Source organism: Tachypleus tridentatus, chromosome 8 (assembly GCF_004210375.1).
Source record: "Tachypleus tridentatus isolate NWPU-2018 chromosome 8, ASM421037v1, whole genome shotgun sequence".
NCBI lineage: Eukaryota > Metazoa > Arthropoda > Merostomata > Xiphosura > Limulidae > Tachypleus > Tachypleus tridentatus.
Genome location: NC_134832.1, coordinates 141,479,356 through 141,501,298, shown reverse-complemented (window position 1 = coordinate 141,501,298; position 21,943 = coordinate 141,479,356). Strand labels below are relative to the sequence as shown.

General features: G+C 31.0%; 1 protein-coding gene across 9 annotated transcripts in view; it reads right to left on the bottom strand.

Annotated features, from left to right (window-relative positions):
* The window catches only part of LOC143223627 (phosphatidylinositol-binding clathrin assembly protein LAP-like), a 101,947-nt gene that overhangs the window by 23,992 nt on the left and 56,012 nt on the right, over nt 1-21,943 (bottom strand). For 7 of the 9 annotated variants that reach the window (XM_076451814.1, XM_076451812.1, XM_076451807.1 and 4 more), the window contains 6 exons: nt 14,839-14,930; nt 8,431-8,572; nt 7,199-7,243; nt 4,008-4,308; nt 3,599-3,700; nt 1,431-1,475 (listed from right to left, as the gene is read on the bottom strand). In XM_076451814.1, the coding sequence (XP_076307929.1) occupies nt 1,431-1,475; nt 3,599-3,700; nt 4,008-4,308; nt 7,199-7,243; nt 8,431-8,572; nt 14,839-14,930 (727 nt within the window). The remainder of the gene's footprint in view (nt 1-1,430; nt 1,476-3,598; nt 3,701-4,007; nt 4,309-7,198; nt 7,244-8,430; nt 8,573-14,838; nt 14,931-21,943) is intronic. The other 2 variants (XM_076451809.1, XM_076451810.1) reach the window with 1 other exon arrangement.

The following is a 21,943-nucleotide window of genomic DNA, read 5'->3' as shown; positions in this document are numbered from 1 at the left end:
AAAAAGGCTTATGCTGCAGCAGATCAAAACCCAAGCAACCAATTTCATTTTATACCCATCACAAAAGGATACAATATGTAAATTACACTTTATGGATTCAGTTCTTTTACAAGATACACACTTAACGTTTTTCACCACACCCAAACATTAAATTCACCACTGAGCATGAAAAAAGATAACCAGTTAACATCTCTAACTTTTATATCTCAAGAAACTTGGAGCATTGTAAAATCAAAATTTGAGACAAAAACAAACTAATTCGTACCTATACAAAATTCTGCTAAGAAACCTAAATGATGATGTTAACCAACAAAAACAATTCAACGACTTGAATTATACACAAACCATAACCAAAACCTCACTTCACACCCAACTAGTAGCCCAAAATCCAATGAAACTATTAATAACCATATAATGTACTACCACTTACCTGATTTATCAGGAATAAGTGACAAAATAGCTAGTGTGTTCAGAAAATCTACTATCAAAGTTCCTGTAACCATTAAATTCATACAAAAGCAAGGTACTACAATATTTAAAAACTAATCAGTCAAAATCAATCACCAATATAATGTAATAACTGCCAGCAAGTGTGCATTCAAGAAAAAAACAAAACTAGTTTAATTAACACAAAAAATACCCTCATGTATCTAAACATTGCATCTCAAAAGAAACATATCTATAGAAAATACCATCACACTAAACAAATAACCTGACATGAACAAATAAAATAATAAAACCCTTCTGATTTGAGAGCAAACACCCACATTAAACCAATATCAAGGGGCATCTCTATTTCTATACTAACAGCTTTTTAGTAAGTCTCGATGTTATAATAATATCTGGTATAGTTCTGTTAGCTTTTAATTATCTTATGATAATCTTTATTTCTTTTTATTTTGACATTTAAAATGAACTTAATACAAGCCATCTTAGAACTTTTTATGATTCTTTTATAGAACAAAACTACAAATTACTTTTTGATCACATTTACAGGTGGATAAAAGTTTTTATTACCCATATAAAATGTCTCCACAAATTCAGTTTGGTTTCTTTTGAATTTTGCACAAAGCTACACTAGAGCTATCTGCACCAGCCATCCCTAATTTAGCAGTGTAAAAGTAGAGGGAAGGTAACTTGTCATCACCACCCACTGTTCACCAACTTTTGTCTACTTCTTTAATAACTTATTTTTAGAATGCATTTAACTTTGTTAGCAATTAATCAAAATGTATTCTTTCCAGGCCACTATACTTTTATGAACAATATTATACTATCTTAATACATTTATTCAAGTCACTAAACTTTTGTGAACAATATCATACTATTTTAACACTGTCATTCTTGCTTCATCCTAACAGAACACAATTTTGAATCTGTTCATCACAAAGTTTTAAAGGTATTTGTAATTGAAGTGATTTCATACAGACCTGAGGTAACATTTGGAGAAGTAGGGACAGTCACTGCTGGAGAAGCTGGTGAGACAAAAACAAATCACTAATTCAGTAGGCAGATTAATAACTTACAAAGGGTTTTAATAGCATTTCTGCTATGAAAGATAGTTTGTGTTGACCGATTTCATTAACTGCTAATACTGTATTTATTCTCTTTGAAACTTTGAAAATTTCTAAACATTGCATTACACCCATAATATTGAACTGGTTTAATCTGATTTATGTTACCATAGTAACATGCAAATTGTAATCCATGGCACAACAAAACAAAACAAGATTTTATTGTTAACTCTCAATTCCTTCCATATTCAAGTTACTAAGACTCAAAAACCAATGAATATTGACAACAATCATTTTATACAATGGTTCAACTGTTCTGCCAAGAAAAATACAGTTAGGATATGCAGTTAAGACTTATTTTTCGTATCTTGATAAATTCTAGTTACATTTCTGACTATTACAATATAAAAACCATTGAATATCAGTTCTATTCAATTAGAATGGTTCACATGTTTTAAAGAAAAATAAAGCATATTTAGAACTAGCACTTTGACTTCGTTTTTCTACATTTTGAGAAGCTAGAAAAAAAAAAGACTGAGCATTTTCAAATTGTGGCTCAATAAACAGACAGTATTTGTGGGAAAGTTGAAAATCCTAATTTCAGTGATGTCGAGAAAACCCACTTGTAGAGAAATATATACGTAAAAACGGCTCGTTTGGGTTGAGAATATTTTTTACGTAGAGGAGTGAACAAAGTTTCGACCTTCTTTGGTCATCGTCAGGTTCACAGTGGAAAAATGTTATTTCTATTCCCTTTCACATTATACTTATAAAATAATCAAAATATGTATAACACACTAGCTTGGTTTGTTCTGAATTTTGCACAAAGCTACACAAGAACTACCTGCATTATCTCTCCTTAATTCAGTAGTGTAAAACTAGATGGAAGGCAGTTAGTTATCACCACCCACTGCCAATTCTTGGGCTACTATTTTACTAACAAATAGTTGTAATGACCATAACATTATTATGCCCCCCATGGCTGAAAAAAGGGTGAGCATATTTGGTGGGACAAGGAATTTAACCCACAAATACAAGACTGCGAGTCAAGCTCTCTAATTTCCTGGCCATTCTGGGCAACACACTAACTTAAAAATCAATGAATATCAAAAGGAAAACTGTGAGACTATAAAGTTCATTCAATAAGAATGAGAACATTTTATCATATAATATAGGAATTAGTTTCTGAGCCAGCTTCTTTAACTGTAATCCAACATCTCAGATACGGAGCCACCAATAAATAACCACAAATGTACCCCACAACCCCTGAAATCTATGTACAACTGAAGGTAAATGTTTCCTTCTTTTTGGTTGTTATATAGTTCTACAAAAAATATAATTTATGATCCAGTTCAACCCTATGGTGTATAAAACTTATGTTGTTCTTTTCTCAAGGACAACTACAAAAAATATGACCAAAATAATGATTTCATATAACCCCTGTGTGCAAGGTCAACTAATAAACTTTAAACAAATCAATACAAACAAATCTGGAAATATATTAATTACTTTAAGATACCACAAAGTATTAAACTAATCATAAGCTACCATAAACTAAAATAATCTTTATAAATAAGACAAAATGCATGCACACACTTATAATTTTTATTGTCTTACAGTGAAGTGCTTTATAGTAAGATTCTTTAAAACAGGAATAAGAAAATACAGTTTTTGTAATTTCTTACTTTATAAAACACAAGTAATGGAAATAAGCATTATAATAAATATATTAAATAACATAAGATATTAGTAAAACACTTAACAAAAGATCCTGTTTATGAATTCACAAAACAGCTTAATCTTCATTTTAATGATCCATTTTGACAGTTTCTGCATCAAATTACAATGTAGTTGTGTCCAAAAATATCTGACCTTATTGCACGTGTATTTATTGTTATTTAAAGTGCTCTGTGGGACTTAATAGGAACACTGCCATAAGACGTTGTATACAGTTGCTCAAATAGTACAATTAAACAGGCACACACTACATCACATCCTGGATAGGTTACACTTGTATCAACAAAAAAACAGGGTTTAAAGATAGAAAACTGAAAAGAAAAATCTTTAGTTTTCCAACAACATACCAGCAAAGAATGCTGTCTTATTTCCAAATGCCACAGCAAATGAATCATCTGTTGCAAAGAAATCAGTTGAGATGGAAGGAGCTGTGGTTGTTGAAGAAAATCCTGCAGTTATAAATTCATTTCTCTTTGAGTTCATAATTTGACAAATGTAAACTTACAAGGAAAAATTACTTATCAAATAATTCAAGGTATTTTTGCATAACTATGTATGCATGTTCCACTCTACAACATTATTTCAAGTTATTTCAAAAACTTTAAATGGTTGTAATACTTCTAGGTATAAAACTGTTATATGATTTAATTTTTTTTCTTTAAATTTGGGTTTCACAACTATACTTGTATTCTATCTAGCTAAAAAAACCAGCCAGAAATCACGTTTTGTTACTCAGTATAGATACCACATTTTTACCATTAGTTCCAAATGGGGAAAACAACAAGCTTTGCTGGTTTTCACTGCTGCTCACGAGGCTGCTTGCAAAGGGGTTGATGCTAAGACCAAATAGATCATCACTTGCTTTGCCAGGACTAGGTTCTGTAAGAGGCCCATCTGGGGTAGATAGAGAGAAAAAATCTACTACTGGCTCACTAGTAGATGTAGCAGGAGTTTCTTCAGGAGCCAGAGGTGCAAGGAATGGATTGGTCTTGCTTGAGAGACTGGATAGAGTAGAAGATGGAGCATCTGTCCCAGCTGTATCATTTATTTTCCATTCCTGACAATGGTATGAGTAATTTGGGATTACTGAATTTTTTAAATGTAGTGTTCAAAATATTAATTTTTATTTGCTTTTCCACAAATTTATTCTTGGAAATACCTTTAAAAAAATCATCTTAAAAACTGGAATATTGCACTCACTAATGCTTTTAAAAGAGACTATTATGATGGTCCAAACTGTTTATTTAAAAAGTGGCATTTATAGTAAAAATAACCTCCAACAAAGGGATGTACCATTAATATGAAATAACAGTGTTTGTTAACAGAAACAAAAGGTTAAGAAAAGTAACATTACATTCCAGTCATCTGTATTACTTAAAAATATATGCCATCATGGAACTATAAAGTTGGACTGAATAATGTAGCCAAAATATAATGTAGTGCCTTGATTACTATGGGGGTAGATAGAGATTGAGTGGTTGGTAGAGGTAATTAATGTGCAATCTTCCAAAGACAAAAAAACAAACAAACAAATAAAGCAGTGAACAACTACTAATTAATAAACAGAAATATTACAAGTTAAAATTAAACAAGTAAGAAACAAATACAATTCTAACAAATTATGAAAGATTTTATACAATAAATATTACATAAGTCAAAATTTCATTAAACTAGTGATATCACAAACTTAGAGCAGCTGTGATAAAACAAATCAACATAACAATTGATGCACATGTTAGGAAAACAAAAATATATCCACAAAAAAAATTTTCAAGTCAGAATATCAGAAAACATTAATCATAAAACAGGCCATACAAAAAGTGAAGACCACAAACAACAAGTATTAGTGAAAGAAAGTATCTAAGAAATTGTGGTGAGAATGAACATGTCCTACTATACTATACACAAATAATACTTAGTAAGAAATGCACAGACAGAAGCTTTTAAAGAACTAGAATGAACAAATTTAAATGATAATATGATGAAATATATGCTAAAACAAACATATAATAATAGTTAAGAGAAACATTATAAAGAAAGACTTAAACATTAGTATAAACACTGGATCTTTAAAATAATAATTATAAAAACAATGAAATAATAATATATAATTATTATTTTACAGATACAATGTGTATACTTGTATTTAAGCATTTCTTTGTAATGTTTTCTCTCAACAATATTATTAAACATGTATGGCACACGTTTTATTGAACATTCCATTACGTTGTTACTGCTTAAATGTGTTCTTTATAAAATTCCACTTGAAAATAAAATATTTCTCAATTAAATGAACAAGTCTGATAAAAACTGAATTTAAAAAGGTACGAAATATAAAACTGATACAACTAAAATATCAACCAACAAATATTTCTAAGAAATCTTGCACCAAAACAATAATGAAAAACTGCAACACAAAGATATATTGTAACAATTCAGGGCAATGATGAACAAGTACTAAGCTAACATTCAAATGAATGTAGTAAACTAAACAGTACAAAACAACTGGCCAAGTACTTCATTGAAAATGAAAAATATAGTTAAGTATATACTAATAAGAATAACAACACTGTAAAAATTGAAGAGGCCAATTCATATAAAACTATGCAAAATATTATAAGGAAAATCATACCCAAAGAGAAATAGATAAAAAAAAGAGAGAGAGAGAGGAGGGTGAGGGTTGTTTTGTTAAATTTCTGCAAATGGTGAATATGTTAAAATAAATTAGTTACAAATACACACAACAGATGGTTTGTTTTTTGAATCTTGTGCAAAGCTACTCGATGGCTATCTGTGCTAGTCATCCCCCTAATTTAACAGTGTAAGACTAGAGGGAAGGCAGCTAGTCATCACTACCCACCACCAATTCTTGGACTACTCTTTTACAAACAAATAGTGGGATTGACCTTTACATTATAATGCCCCCACGGCTGAAAGGGTGAGCATGTTTGGTGCGACAGGGATTCAACGTGCGACCCTCAGGTTACGAGCTGAAGGCCTTAACTCACTTGGCCATGCTGGGCCTTTAAATGGTTGATTGTTTAGCATTTATTGGTGCAAAGCAACTGATCTATCTGCACCAAAAAACAGGTTTAAAAAACAACATAAAAGTAAAATCATTGTTAAAATCAATCAAGCTAAAACTAAAGAAACTTCAAAAAACAGGTAAAAAAGTTAAATAGAATTAAAAAGGCCAATAGCCCTTAAAAATATAAAAACACAAGGTAGACAGTGTCACCAGAACACATGTAACCTTTTACACTGGCTCCCTAATCTTTTTTGTCCCCAATTACTTGGCAGTATGCTCAACAGGAAAGAGGGCACAGCACAGTAAACCCACTGTTCAACTTTACAGTTAAAAACAATACAGCTGTATTTTCTGAAAAACTCTAGTTACAGAATTCCTTATTTCCAAACATGTTTGTTCCTGAATGTCACTAACATGTTTTATTTATGTACATGTTTGAACTGTATTGTGAAGTCCAACACAAATAAATGTGGACAAACAAGAGCAAAAAAAAAAGATACACCAGAATACATTGCACTACAAGCAAATAAATACTATAAGCACTATAATGTAGCACTCATCTACAGTTAGAAAAATGTTTGAAACTTAGCTACTAAGCAGGAAATGTAAAAATTAAATGTTATTACATTATAAATAACAAATGCTGTTAAATATGTTAAAATTTCCTTGAAAAAAAGAAAATGAGAAAAGTGCTCTATAAACTCTAATGAGAGCTATTTAGAATAAACAAATATTGAAGGCCACAGACATTTGATTTCATTAAGATTTTTTTAACATATACACAAATAAGAAGCTGCTACCATAAAGAAAGGTACACAAACTTTTAATCTAAACTTATGCTATGCAAACTATAAAACTTTCATTTAATCATCTATAAAGTTAAAAACCTAAAAACAAACTCAGATTTACCCATACTAACCAAATCATTCCAGCTTGGCTGTTCCCAAACAAATGGAGAATCGTGCTGAAACACAAACATTTTAAATTAAAAAAACACAAATATAAAAATATTTCACTTTCCTCTATGTATTAATTCACAATTAACCTTTTACTATCTTTTCTGTAAATAAAGAAACCAGTACAGAAATCGACCTTCTTTGGTCATTGTCAGGTTCGCAAAGAAAGAGGTAACTGACTGATAGCTGACCACATGTTTGATGGGGGTTGTGTAACTGAGTGTAGGAATGTAGAGGGCATGCTTAGATGTTTGATTTGTTTTATTATTTATACCTATATTATTATATAATTTATACTTATATTAATAAATATGTGATGGAAGAAAATATATTTTTATCAAAATAATCTAAATGGTCACTTCAAAGCTGTACAGTACAAGCCATTTCCCTTGTATACCATACATTTTATACTTTACACCACATGGCTTCCTTTTGTCATGTCAAGGCAATAGTTTATAAGCATGTCCAAGTCCAATAGTCACATTTAGTATGTTTTTAAATGACAAACAAATACACATGTTGCAAATAATTACCCTCTAGTCTCCTTATTAAAAAAAAAAAAACCTTTTTCATATAAATATGAAAATATGATTCTGACAGAAAAAGTTGCAGCTCTGTTTATTGACATTCATTCTATTTTAGATTCCTTTAGGTACTGGATCTCTACATTTTCAGTTGCAGAGATCAGCATAAATATATTTACAATTTACAATCTACAGCAACCCATCAATTTCAACTTAACACCAGTCTTGGCAGTGTGTACTAGACATAAAATAAACATATGGCACAATGAAACAACTTTTAACGAACCATTAAAAATAGAGTAAAAGGCCTTGATTTTAATTAAGAGTGCTAATTTTGCAACTTAAATATTCTTAACTTATTTATACCAAGACCAATTTTTGGATCAGCTGTTAGGATACACTAACTCTAAAGGTTCACGGATGTGAAGAACTAATATAAATTATAAAAACCTAATTATAGGTTTTATTGTAAGATAAGATGATAAACATTCCCAAGATCAAACAAAGTCCTACTTTAATCTCTGGGTACATCACACCTCTGGATTTTATGAACTTTCATTTTATTTCAGTCTCAAAAGAGAATAAAGCCAAAGTTTTCAAGTGAAACAAATTATATCATAAAAATGTAAATATAACTTCTGTGATCCTTGAACCAGTAATGTTTAAAATACCTTCTGGTGGCTCATATTATCAGTCTCTTCTTCTTCAACTTTGAGAAGCTGATCACCTGGTTTTAACTCACTAACTTCTTGACCTCCAGCTGTACTGCTAGTGGATGAAAAAGTGATGACTTTCTGGAGGTTTGTGGTTAACCTAAGATGGGTAAGAACATTTGGGGAAGAAAGGGTAAAATGGAAAAGGACAGTAAGAAATAAATAGGGTAATGGTGAGAGCAAAAAATAAAAATAGCATAAAATCAAATCAACAATATTTTGTCATGCAGAATTCAAGCTGTGGAAAGTGAAATAAATCTAAAAATAAGTGAAATAAAAAGATTTAATACTTATGGTATGATCTTCAAACTCAAATAAGGGCATACAATAAAATAAAATGAGAAAAACTAATACATTACTTGATAGAAAGCACAATTAAAATTTAGTCTGTACTAACATTAGCATGAAAAACTTAGTTATTTTAAAACAAAAAGTGAACCTTACAACCAATGAGACTACACTGTCAAATAAGATTCAATAGTTAACTACCGAACATCTAGATTATCAATTTTCTTTTGCACCTATTCTATGACTTAGTTTGCTTCATTTTAAAAAAACCAAAAAACTACTGAATGAAATTGTTTGAAATTTGAGATGTATTCTTTGGAGGTTATTTATTATATTTATATTTATACAAAGTTGCAGCTTCTAAAAGTCAAAGGTTGCCTCTGTTATGCATATCAATTACTGATTTTTATGTCATCCTGCAGAACTTTCCATTAAAGATTTTATTTTGTGCAGGTGAGAAACTACATTAAATTTGCATTTTACAATATAATTTAGTAAAACAACAAATTTAACTTTCAAATTTATTTTTGTTCTTTCATCTCCTAATAGCATTATCTCTCATAATACTTTGAACACTTCTGCAATGGATTTGTGTATTTTTACACAACCTTGTAACCACCACATCACTGGAAATGTACACGTACTATAGCTGTAGGAGTACTTAATGTAGCTTCACAAAATTTGGCATGCTTTCAGTAAACATTACAAATCTTTTGTAAACAAAAAAACCTGAATTTTTAATTAAATATTTTCAACTAAACATTTGTCCATAAATACACAGAGTCAGAGTGCTAACTACTCCAGGTGCAAAGTGATTTCTATCCCAAGATTAAAAATATTCCTTTTTATCTAAAACTCTCTATTTCATTTGTATAATCTATAAAACATCTTAAATAAATATCACGTTTTTCTCAGGAACACTATAATAATACCAAAAATAAGAGGAACAATTGAAATCTACACACGGTTAGTTAATTTGACCAACTTAATAGCAACCAAATAAAAGATAAATCAAAATTACCTTTTATTCTTTCTAAAATAACTACAAATTGTAACAGGAACCCACTACTGTTTATATTAAGTTACTTAAAACACATAACAATACACATTTATTTATACTTCATTGTACTGATCTGTGAATGTTGCTAACTAATAATCCCACCACCCAAGTTATAAATAATTCAGTGAATATGCAGTTCACAAGTGCAGACCTTGTGAAGTACTTATTTTCATTATCTAACATAATCTAACCTATTAAGTTTCTAATTTTTAATTTCACAAAATTGTCTAACAATAAATAAAATAAACAAAAAACAGAGTACACTCACCTGGATCTTTTTTTTATATATATAAAGACTGTCAATGTAACTTAAGCTTACTTTTTTTTATACTACTGGTACTACTATACTAAATTTATTTAGTTAAATAATGCACCTAAGGAACAAAATAACAATACATTAAAGCTAAAAACAGCTCTATAACAATTTTTCTGGTTTTCTAACTGTGACAAGACCCTTTAAAAATTCAGATAAGATCATCAACAAATTCAATGAGAAGAAATTTTAAAATAAAGAATAAAACAAATATTGACCTGTAAGGAAAACAATATAATTTATCATCTTACAGATTAAGAATTCATCTTTCTATTTGAAAATTCAGATAAGCTCATCAACAAATTCAATGAGAAGAAATTTTAAAATAAAGAATAAAACAAATATTGACCTGTAAGGAAAACAATATAATTTATCATCTTACAGATTAAGAATTCATCTTTCTATTGGTTGTAAAGAATGTAGTATAAAATGTAAGAAAATTAATGGTAATTTGTGAAAGAGAGGAGGTTTCATTGTCGAGTTTGTGACTCCAAAAACAAAGAAGGTTAAAGGTTAAGAGAATTATGCCTTGCCTGAGTAATATCTATGGTATACGTAATTTACATTAAATTCCATATTTCTCTAAAGCATAAGTAAGTAAGTCAGAGAAAAGGAAAAACCTAAAAAGAATGTCACAATTTTAAAAGTGAGGGAGATTGGGGATATATTTTGATGTTTCTTTATAACACTAAGAACTTAAAACTCATATAATGAAAGACTATGATTTATGACCTACACTCTGATGCTAAGTTTGTTGATACACATTGGTAATATGGTTGTATAATATAAATGTGACTTTGTAAAAGTGACTGTTTCACATTAAAAAATTTCTTTCAATAGCAATTCCTTTTTAAATTACTACTCATTATTGAAAGAAAGATTAAAATTTAATGGTTTTGTGGCTTATATAATTAATAATTTTTTACATTTTTTTTCTTTTATAACCAACATAATGACAGTTTTTATTATATATTCTCCATTGTAAAACTAATTTTCAATCTTTTCTTTTTTGGCCACAATTTCAGAATGAGCCAATGTTCAAAGTAATCTTTTTTTTTTAAATTAGCAGTACCATGAGTTTCATACATTACAATCAGTGATTGCTGATATAAGCAAAAAAAAAAAGGCCTGGAAATAACTAACTTCAAGCAACTGGCTTTCTCTCAGGATCACATACAAAAGTTACAATGGTTTTCAAAAGAAACCCAAAACTCTAGCACTTTCAAATAGTTCAAATAGTTTCCTCTACACTGACTCCTTAACAAGAATTCATAGAATTATTTGAAAGACCTCAAAAAATTTGGGTCTCTTTTAAAAAATTACTGCAACTTTTATATGTTACCCTATGTGCTGATTTCTTCACCAGAATTTATATTCCACTCTTGGATTACAAATCCCAGTTTACTAAAGGCAGGCTACTTCTTTTCTCATCTTACATTGCCATTTTTGGAGATTCTATTGTTAAATTCCTCCACCAACAGATTTCTTACATTAACGACCAACATATTTTAATTATCTGGTTTGCATGTCATTGACATCCATATTTCATCACATTCATTAACCATAGTTCTTTATTCTCCTGAAGAAAAAGAACAGTGAACTGTTCAAAAGTGCTAGTTTTGAATCTCGTTTACAATCCATAGCTTTCTCTCAGATAGCCTAACTTATACTCAAAATTGATTAACTGAAAATTGAATTAAATAGCTAAAAAAGTTAGGCTTTATATATGTAAAAATGGCTCGTTGAGGTTGAGAAAATATTTTATGTAGAGAAGCAAACAACATGAACCTGACGATGACTGAAGAAGGTCAAAACATTGTTCACTCCTCTATGTAAAATATTTTCTCAACCCCAACGAGCCGTTTTTACATATATATTTTTCTCTACAAGTGGGTTTTCTTGACATCACTGATCACAAAGTTAAGCTTTGTCTTCATAATATGCTTCTTCAATTTATTTTTAAGGACAAAGGCTAGAAAATTATATTAAGGAACAGTTGTCTTTAGGCAGTGGTGGTGGTGGTCAGGTGTACTTTTCTTTCTTCAGCCTATCAAGATGGACACTTGTATTTTACAGAACCTTGTAACCATAACAGCATACATGTTATAACTCTGAAAGCACTTATTGTGACTGCACAAAATTTGACAAACTTTCAGTAAACTTTTAAGTCTTACATGAATAAAGACTTCAGAATTTTTAATTAAGTATTTAACTAAACCTTTCTCCTTAATTATATGTAGTCAGAATGATGACTGCTCTGAATTTAGATTTATATACAAGTTTCTCAGTCCAGATATCCTCCACTGCTCATGACAGTTTTAGTGTCTTATATGCAAAGTTTTATTAAACTACTTTTTCTTTATATTACACCAATTACCGTGTTTCTCCGATAATAAAACCTACCCATAAAATAAGACCTAGTGTGATTTTTGGGGATGGTTTTAATATAAGCCCTACCCTTAAAATAAGCCCTAGTTAAGAGTGGCAGGAAGAGGAAAGAAATAAAAAAAATTAATTTATTAATTAGTTTAATAGTTAGTTAATTAGTTTGTTTAAGTATTAATCAGTTAGTTTAATAGTTTAATAATAGTTTATTTTAAATAGTTAGTTTAATAGTTTTACTTTGTAACTTCATTTTTTTAATATATCTCAGTTTTACATTATTAATTTTTACAAGACAATATTTTAAAAAGTCCTGAATTTCCCTTTTTGTGACACGTGACATTTTCCCCAGGCATTGTATTCTCCATTTTATCCACCATCCATATAGAATGGGCAAAACTAAACAAACTACTCACTGTAAAATCATTATTGCTCAGACAAACCATAATTTTTATAGTGTTCAATAATGTTTGGTTATTAAATAGATAATCCAGCCCCTCCAGATAGTAGTAACACATAGTTCAAAGGGCAATAAAACCATAAATTTTAATTATAAATAGATGTATACTGTTACAATCTTAAAAACTACCTAAGATAATCAAATGTAGTTTCATGCTACAATTTGAAATCATTCTAGGGAAAAAAAAGAAAGAAGAAAAACAAGAGGTCATTTAGATATTTTTGGTGGTTACAAGGTTGGTCAAATTGATCAATCCTATTTGGAGAAAGTTAAGATTATGAATGATTTTCACCTGAAAAGTTTAAACCTTGTTTGCACAATCCCTAAAATCTTCCAAATAAATATCAAATGTTTTTTTTATGAAAAATGCTTATATTTTATCAGTTATTTTCTCTACCCTAACCCTATATAATGCAAAAGGTGTAATTAAAAGACAAAAGGGTAGGTTTGTTTGTTTGATGTTAAGCATGAAGCTACATAACAGGCCACCTGTGCCCTTCCCACCACTGGTATATCAAAACCTGATTTCTGGCATCACAACTTTGTAGACATACCACTGTGCCTCTGTGGGGCTGAAAAAGTAGGAACAAAACACTTTGAAACTTAATTTGTGATTCTGTTTTAACTTTCTAATCTGTAGTATGACATTATTATCACATCTCATTAGCCAAAGATGATGAATGGTAAGCTGGATAGTGATATGGCAAGTTCAAGTGCTCAAGATTTACTGCTTATTATTTTTCTGTATAGCGCATTACAGCTTTTCACTAATAAGAAATGGGATACGATCTACACCTTCAGGGCATTGTGCTAGCTAACTTCTTGTAAGGTTATATACAGCTTTTGTTTTGTTCTGCATGGTCTAACCTCCTAATATCTGCATTATTATTATGTATGTACTCAAATTAAATCAATACATAATATACATTTACACTTTTCTCCATATTAATGGACCTGTTACTTCTGCTTGTCATAACTCTTTTTAATACAAAAAACTGTATTTTAAAAGTTACACAAAATGATATCATGAAATTATACTCATAGCTCTAATGAACTAGATTTACTGAAGGAATACATCTGTGAAGACGGACTATAGAGAATCAAACCAACTGGATATACTGACGAAAACGTCTGTGGTATCCAACTGCAAATTTAAACCAATTAAATTTGTTGAAAAATATTTGTGAAAACGGGCATCAAACAAACTGGGTGTATCAACAAAACATCAGACTCTCAATACAAAACCAAATGAACACCAAATGTTGGTGAAATAAGAAAGCAAGTGAATATACTGAACAGATGTGGTGTAGAGCTTTGGAACAACAAATAAAATTAAGATAGTATGAGATTATTTCTAATGATAAAATTTTTTGCAACAAACCAACAGTATATGTTGAAAGACACTACATAATCTCTATATTTCTCATTTTTGCAAGTTTTGATTTAATAAAAAACTAAGCTCTCGAACAAAATATTCCAAACAGCATGGACTTTAAACACAGTAAGACATTCCAAAATTGTTCAGTTATACTGCAAAATCATTAATCACTGAAGTGTTCGAAAGCATGACCAAAACTATAATACATTGAAAAATTATAAAAACATGTTATGATAATACCCCACCCTAAAAATGAACAACATTTTGGTAAATAAGATCACTTCATAAACTGTTGATATAAAGTAAATCATATACAATTATTTTACAATAAATAGATTAGTATGTATAAATTTCCAAATCTTCCTCAATAAATGGTAAAAGTATATAATTTCTGTACATTTTAGCACTCATTGGAAAATATTTGGGCCAAATGCTATAAATTTCTGATTAATTAACACAGTTAAAATCAGTCCCAAATACAATACCCTATTCCAGCTGTTGTCGTGCTAGGAGTAACCTTCTTTCCTTCTAATGTTGCCAGATGTTGTTCAAGAGAATCTAGTAGACTGCTAGGTGCCTAAAAGTGAGACAAAAGTACACTGCTCATAACCAAAACAATAAGATACTTATGTCTGTTTACACATAGAAAAGTGGTAACTTTGTTTAATATACTAAGAAATCAACTTCACCACTCTTAACAGCTTCAAAACACTGCACAAATTCTTTTTTATATAACCTAAACAGTTAAAAAATTTTGTTTCAAAGTACTAAAAGCAAAATCTTTCAAAATCAAAACAGTTAAAATAATTAATTTAATAAGTTAACTGAAAAATCTTAGTTTTAAAAACAAAACTTAGAGTGTGTAGTTATCTGTTTTGTGAACAGTGAAACATTAAGAAGGTGCTCCTCACTCTCTCTTAAAATTGCATTCCTGGAATATGGAAAATGCTATTTATAGTGAAACAAATAACAACAAAGCTAACATTACCATTTAAATAATGTTACAAGGAGGAGTTATGTTTCTGGGAAGTACATTTTGTTCAAGATTTCCTCACATAAAGGGTAATGCATTTCTTTCAAATTACATAAATATTTATAAAATGTTTGATGGCGTTGAGTAATGAGAACTGTTGGAAGCAGGTGGAGTCATTTATATGAACAAGCAGTTGTGTCTAAATGATCGTCTACAGTTTGAACTTGGTCATCATGACTACTCTTTTTCCTTTTGCAGAAAAACATGTCAAGAGTCTGTTTCATTGAAGCCTTTTTTTTCCCCATTGGTAAAGATCTCTATGACATTTCATGTTTCCCATTAAAAGCTTGCTCACCAAATAACAGCCTTTTTCTCCATCATTTTCAGTGAATATAGCTACAGCCATATAAATATGTAGAAATGCTTCAGACAGTAACTTTGTACTTCGGTTATGTGGGAAAAATGCATCATCATCATCATTTTTCTTCCTTCACTCAGAGTGCTTCCAACAAAATTGAGTCCTGATTGAATAATGACTCTTCATGCAACTCCACTATATCTGACTCCTCAACTTTCTTGAGTCCATCTTCATGAGCAAGCCCCACAATGTTTCATAAAACTACTCCCATGCCCTCCTCAAATCCCTGAAATTCATTTACACATTTGGGCCTGACAGTGTGCCAAGAACTGTTTATTTTCCTTTGTAACACTTTTTCTCATGAGGCCTGGATGTTATTAAAGGCAGTTATGATATTATATTCATGTCAGTAATCTCTAACAGTCAACCTTTCCTCACTACAACATTCTCATCCACATCAAGAGTCTATTGATGATTGTTGTAGTGAAACACTTCAAAGCTCACTAGAAATACAAATGACTTAAGTTAAAATTAATACAGCTTATTTCATGGATTCATGAAGAAATCTGTCTTCCAAATATTTTTCATTTTAATGAAAAACCAGCCACAATTAATAAATAAAGTGAAAGGGCCCCTAATAATATTAGGTGACTTAATGCCTACTCACTGGGATGTATCCAGTCAAGATGTAAAGCACACTGCACAGGATTTGTAATATATCCCCAAAAGCAAACCAATCTTGTGAATAGGAAGTGAATGGGCCTAAAGGACATGGTGAACAAAATTTCCATCAAATTGAAGTCATGAAGGAAAAGGAAGTTCTTGAAAGATTTTTAAAAAAAGTCTCCCAATTGGACAACATAGTGAGTAGGTTGGAGGAGGGACTTCTGTTTTTCAACCAATCATCTCATCCAAACCATCACAGAAAGTAGCTGCCAAGTATAAGTGACCAATTCTAGTTTGGAAGGAGCCAGAAGAAGCTCAGTGGCCATATAATAAAGAAATTACAGTCTCTTAACATAGTGGTGACATGTGAAAGCCCAGACAATTTGACCAAATACCTAAGCTGCCAAAGCAAGTATGAAGAGAAAGGCCTGAAACTGATTAACCAACACCAGAGGAAGAAACCAAAGAGAAGAATGAAAAAAGAGGTGATATACACACAAGAGGAGAGTGCAGGAGACATCTGTAGTTCATATCCATAATGTAGAAGAAAAATGCCCATCTCAGGGAAAGAAGGATTCCAAGATGAACTTGGATACTGATATGAGGAGGTTGAGTAAAGAACAATCATTTACTGGCTGCCAGTCCCCTGTTGTCTTGGGGAAAACATAACCCACAGAAAAGATGGGGAACAGGTTTGACTGCCAAATGCCAGAGAAATTACAAAGCCATTTCTACAGATGCTGGTTGGCCTCAGGAAATCGAGGAGAAAAGGATATGGGGAAAGGAAAAACCAAAAATGGTGAAACTAGGGGAAGAGTGGGTGAGATGGAGGTACATCAGGCTCCAATTGAGACAAAAAGCTACAATATTTGTAAGGTGAAATGTTGCTGGACAAATGACACTCAAGGCCAAATAATTTCTGGGACTGAATCAAAGGAAGTAACTAAAATGAGGCCATGCTTAAAACCCTAAAAGAAATCAAGGGTTAACTGACATGAGCCAATATAGCATTAAGGCTTCTAATATCCCAATGATGAAGAAACCACATATGTAAAACAGAGGCTTTTGATTTGAGAACCACCCCCCAAATAAAGAGAAACCTAAGAACTACTGATCTCAAAATTGATAGACAACCTAATGGAAGGAAAGAGCAAAATAAGCCAAAGTCCTTGGGGGTTCAGCATGCTAATCCCCCCTCACATAACTGCAAAGCTAAATGATCAGTCTGAACCCAAGTATCAGGAGGATGAAAAATTAAGAGTAAGAGGAAACTGGTCGTGTAATACCTAAAAATTAGATAAATATGTGACACAGAGAAAACATCACAAACCTGAGACATAAATCCATAAAGACTTTATTAGGTCTAGTAGACACCACAAGCTGAATTCAGTAATTGTCAGTAGGTTCTGAAGACAGAAAAAGAAGGACTAATTTCTCATAAACCAGGAAAGGCTCAGGAGTGTTAGTTGGAGCTGTTGTGGAGGTTGGAAATAAAGTTGGACCAGTTAACACTTGATCTCCTAATGCATGAAAGCAAATAAATCCTTCATGTCATTTGCATCCAATGATCACAACTCCCAAAGCAGCAACATTAACTTTAGAATTCATATGAAGTAGCTTTAGACCAAACCTGAGTGCAGAAACAAAGCTACTTGAATGAATTGAAATGAATAGAAGAACTGAGTTGAATAAATCAATTTAAGATGAAAATTTACCACTCTGAGAGGAAAAAAGTTAAACATTCAGCAACAAAGATACAAAAAATGTCTGAACTCAAACACTGCCAAACAAGAAGAAAAAATTCAGCAGAGAAGTGAAGAGCAAGTTTTATGCATCACATGAGCATGTCATACTACTACTGAGAGAGATGCAAGATGTTGTCCATAGAAACATGTTAGAATATAGTAATTTCAATAAGGGAGGTGCAAAAATCTAGTGAAATGCATAGAAAAAATCACATAGAGGGAAGCAATGAACAAGAATAGCTAATCTTGTTAAAAGAGGTAAGTACCATATTGGAATAGCTAAATACTGTTCAACTGCTTCCTTTTCAGCACTTGCTTTTTCCCTTGACACTGTAAGATAACAGTACTGGCATTTCTTGAATCTATCAAACTAGCTACAGCCTTCACCTTCCTATTGCTTTAAATCTTCACTCAGACTCAGAGATTTTTCCTGAATTATTCACAAGATTACCTGAGAGACAAGTTGTCAATGCATACTGCTAATGATCTTTCCATCTTTTCCACAATGTTACAATGTTTTCCGGTAATGTGAATACAATCCTGTGGTGTAACACTTGTATCATTTTTCTTTATTTTGCTGTTGGTGGCAAGTGTGGGATCCTAGCAATATCTACACCTCTTTCTCTCTTCTCAAACCATTTCAACAAATTTGATTTAACATCTAAACTAACATTTTCTTTTGGTAGGAAAAAAACTACCACATGCTTGGCATTTGGAAGTTGTTTTACAATAAGATATTTTAATTTTGTAACAAATTTCTTAATTCACTTACCACACAAGCTGTCATGTGCCAAGATTCTTACTGCACTAGTGTTTGTTTACAACTGAGCCTATCTACTGATAGCATTTGTTTGGTAACAAACATGAACATTTTTTTTAAAAGTATGTTGTGGATGTTTACACATTTTTAAATATAAAATTTATTATACTGTATTTATTAATCTAATATTTGTCAAAAATGAATAAAGGTGCAATGAATACCAAAAACCCACTGTATGTTTTCTGATACATTTGTTCAAACTGATAAAATAACCCTCAAAATAAAAGCATTCACAAAAGTATTTTATTTTCAAAAATCAATTTGTAAGTAGTTTCCTCTGGATACTTTTAATTGTCAGGGATTACAATAAAACATAATTACTACTTAAAAAGCACTTACTAGTGAAAGCAGGGACCATTTCTACAAACTTGTATAAATGCAAGTATTTTAGTTGCAAATATATTTAACAAACAAAGTAAATTTTAACAGCAGAAGACAGGCCAAAAAGTACTTGGAGCAAAGAAAGACCGAAGCATTGTTTTGTAATATCTAACACAACATTATCATTCCATGGTAACAAAGTGCCACTGAAGAGTTTCAAGCAAAAGAAGAACAAAAAAAAGTTTGTTACTTTTAATAATTTCATCACTCCTTGTATGCCAAATGGATGGCAGTAGATGATAGCAAAAGTGAAAACTAACAAAATATAGCTCTTATCCCACCATATTCTAATAGGGAAGAGTTGTTAAACTGTGTAAAACATAAAGTGTGATATTTTAACTTTGATTGTTGCAGGTTTCTAATAATCTGATACATATTAAAGACCTTTAAAATTAAAGTATAAAGGAAACTTCGTTTAAAAAACACTGTGCTCTGACAGATTATTACAGGGAGTTCTTTGATAGATCAAAATTAGAAAACGTTTTACTTGATTTAACATTTAAACTAGAAATTTCATACAAAAACAACTAACTAAATTACCCTGGCTCTCAACAAAAAAATTAAACAGTTTGGCATAAGTTCTTTTTAATCTTTCCATTACTGTAACATACCAACAACACTAATATTGCAAAAACCAAAGAGAAATCTTTCAGCTGTGTGAAAAAGAAAAACTTCAAATGTATTAGTTATTTAACAAAGCTTAATTTCTTATTTCCATATTGGTTTATTAAGATTACCTAAGCCTACATAGTTTAGTTTTACTGGAATTGTTTGCGAGTGATTTATTCTTCAAACTCAATACATGCATTAGACAAGTAGTTGGTAAAATTTAAAATATTATTTTTGATGTCCACATACAATTAGTTATTTTAAATTATAAATAATGCAACAGCACTTCTTAAACATTTTAAGAAAATTTATTTTTACACACAAACTAAACACAACCAAAAAAAATGAAAATATAACATGGATGAAAGAGAACTGTTTTTAAAAGAGCTAAGAAAGTTTAGTAACAAAGAAGTACATTTTTTATGTCTGGGAAAAAAAATCTGTTTTGCCATATATTCAACTCACCTAGTTAATTATTGGAATAAAATATTTTTTGTTACTAAACTTTAACTCTTTAAAACAGTTCTCTTTGATTCATGTTATTTGTATTCTTTTTTGGTTGTGTTTAGTTTATGTAAAAATAAATTTTCTTAAAATGTTTAAAAAGTGCTGTCACATTATTTATAATTTAAAATGATATAATTGATTGTATGTGCAAATTAAAAATATCTTTAATTTTGAAAAGTACTTGCCTGATGCATGCACTGAGTTTGAAGAATAAATCACTTATAAATAAATAAATTATAGGAATAACATCTTTTTTCCTACATCCAACCCCAATGAAACACCTTTGTTCATTATTCATAACTCGTATACTTCTCTGTACATCAGTTCTCAGTTCCACCATCAGTTTCATACATCTTATCATCTTAAAGCCGTATGCAAAAAAAAACATTTGGCTTTGGGTACTGTAACAGACATTTCTTACACTTCCACTATAGGTACTGTAGTACTAACTTTCCTAACATTTACTACGTGTGCTGTTAATGAATGGACATACATTATACTATGTACAAGAGAAAACAAAAAAGGGTATTTCCAATAACACTTACCTCCACTGACAATATAGCTATTACTTGACACTGGTTTTGCCTGTCTTATCATTGGTCTTGCATGCTCCAGTCTTTTACTCCCCATTTAAATGCCCTCGGTAATATCCAATTTGTAAATTTCTCCCCTCTTCTCAGTGTGCCCTCTATCCTGGAACTGTACATGAGCTCTTAATTTAGATAACGTAATCACTTTTTCGAGATTACACAGGTTTATAGTGGGGAGGCAGGGAATTACAGTGTCAGTGAATATAAGTATTATTAGTAGGAAATACCTTTTCAGTTTATAAAAATGTTAACTTTCAAAACATACTCACTATCCACTGACAATACAGCTAGAATCTCACAACAAGAAGGTGGATGGGTCGGTGCAAGCATCATTCATGCAGAAAACATCTGCATAGAACAATAGTGTACCAAGATAAAAGTATGCTCTTCACCCATAACTTAATTCTTTTATCAAGGATGAAAAAGTATGATTAACCATCATTATAAGCCAGCCCCAACCAGACAGCTGGGGTACCACAACTTGGAGTTGGAATTAAGGGTTCTTGGTCCCTTTATCACACACTGGTAGCTAAGGCTATTGAACCACATAGATACAAATATATCTTTGATTGGATCCTAACCTGTAGACAAAGAGGAATTTGTTTTGCACCACTGGAAAATCACAATGAGAAAGTATGTAACACCCAAGTGGATAAACTTTCTCATACACCTGAATAAATAAAAGGACAACACCCGAGACTTACAATGATGGGATCATGTATGCTGTATTCAATCAAAGGAAAAGAACAATAGCAAGAATAATCAAACTGGTTGTTACAGTGAAATTGGATTGAGATAATCATGCCTGTCTGAGCAACACTCACCACAAAGTGGGATTCAGTGAAGGCAAGAGGTAAGGGACATTGGAAATAGAGACAAGGTTGTAACAAACGTACCCCCCCCCTCCTTACAAGTCAGCAGATGTTGTTAAAAACAGCCAT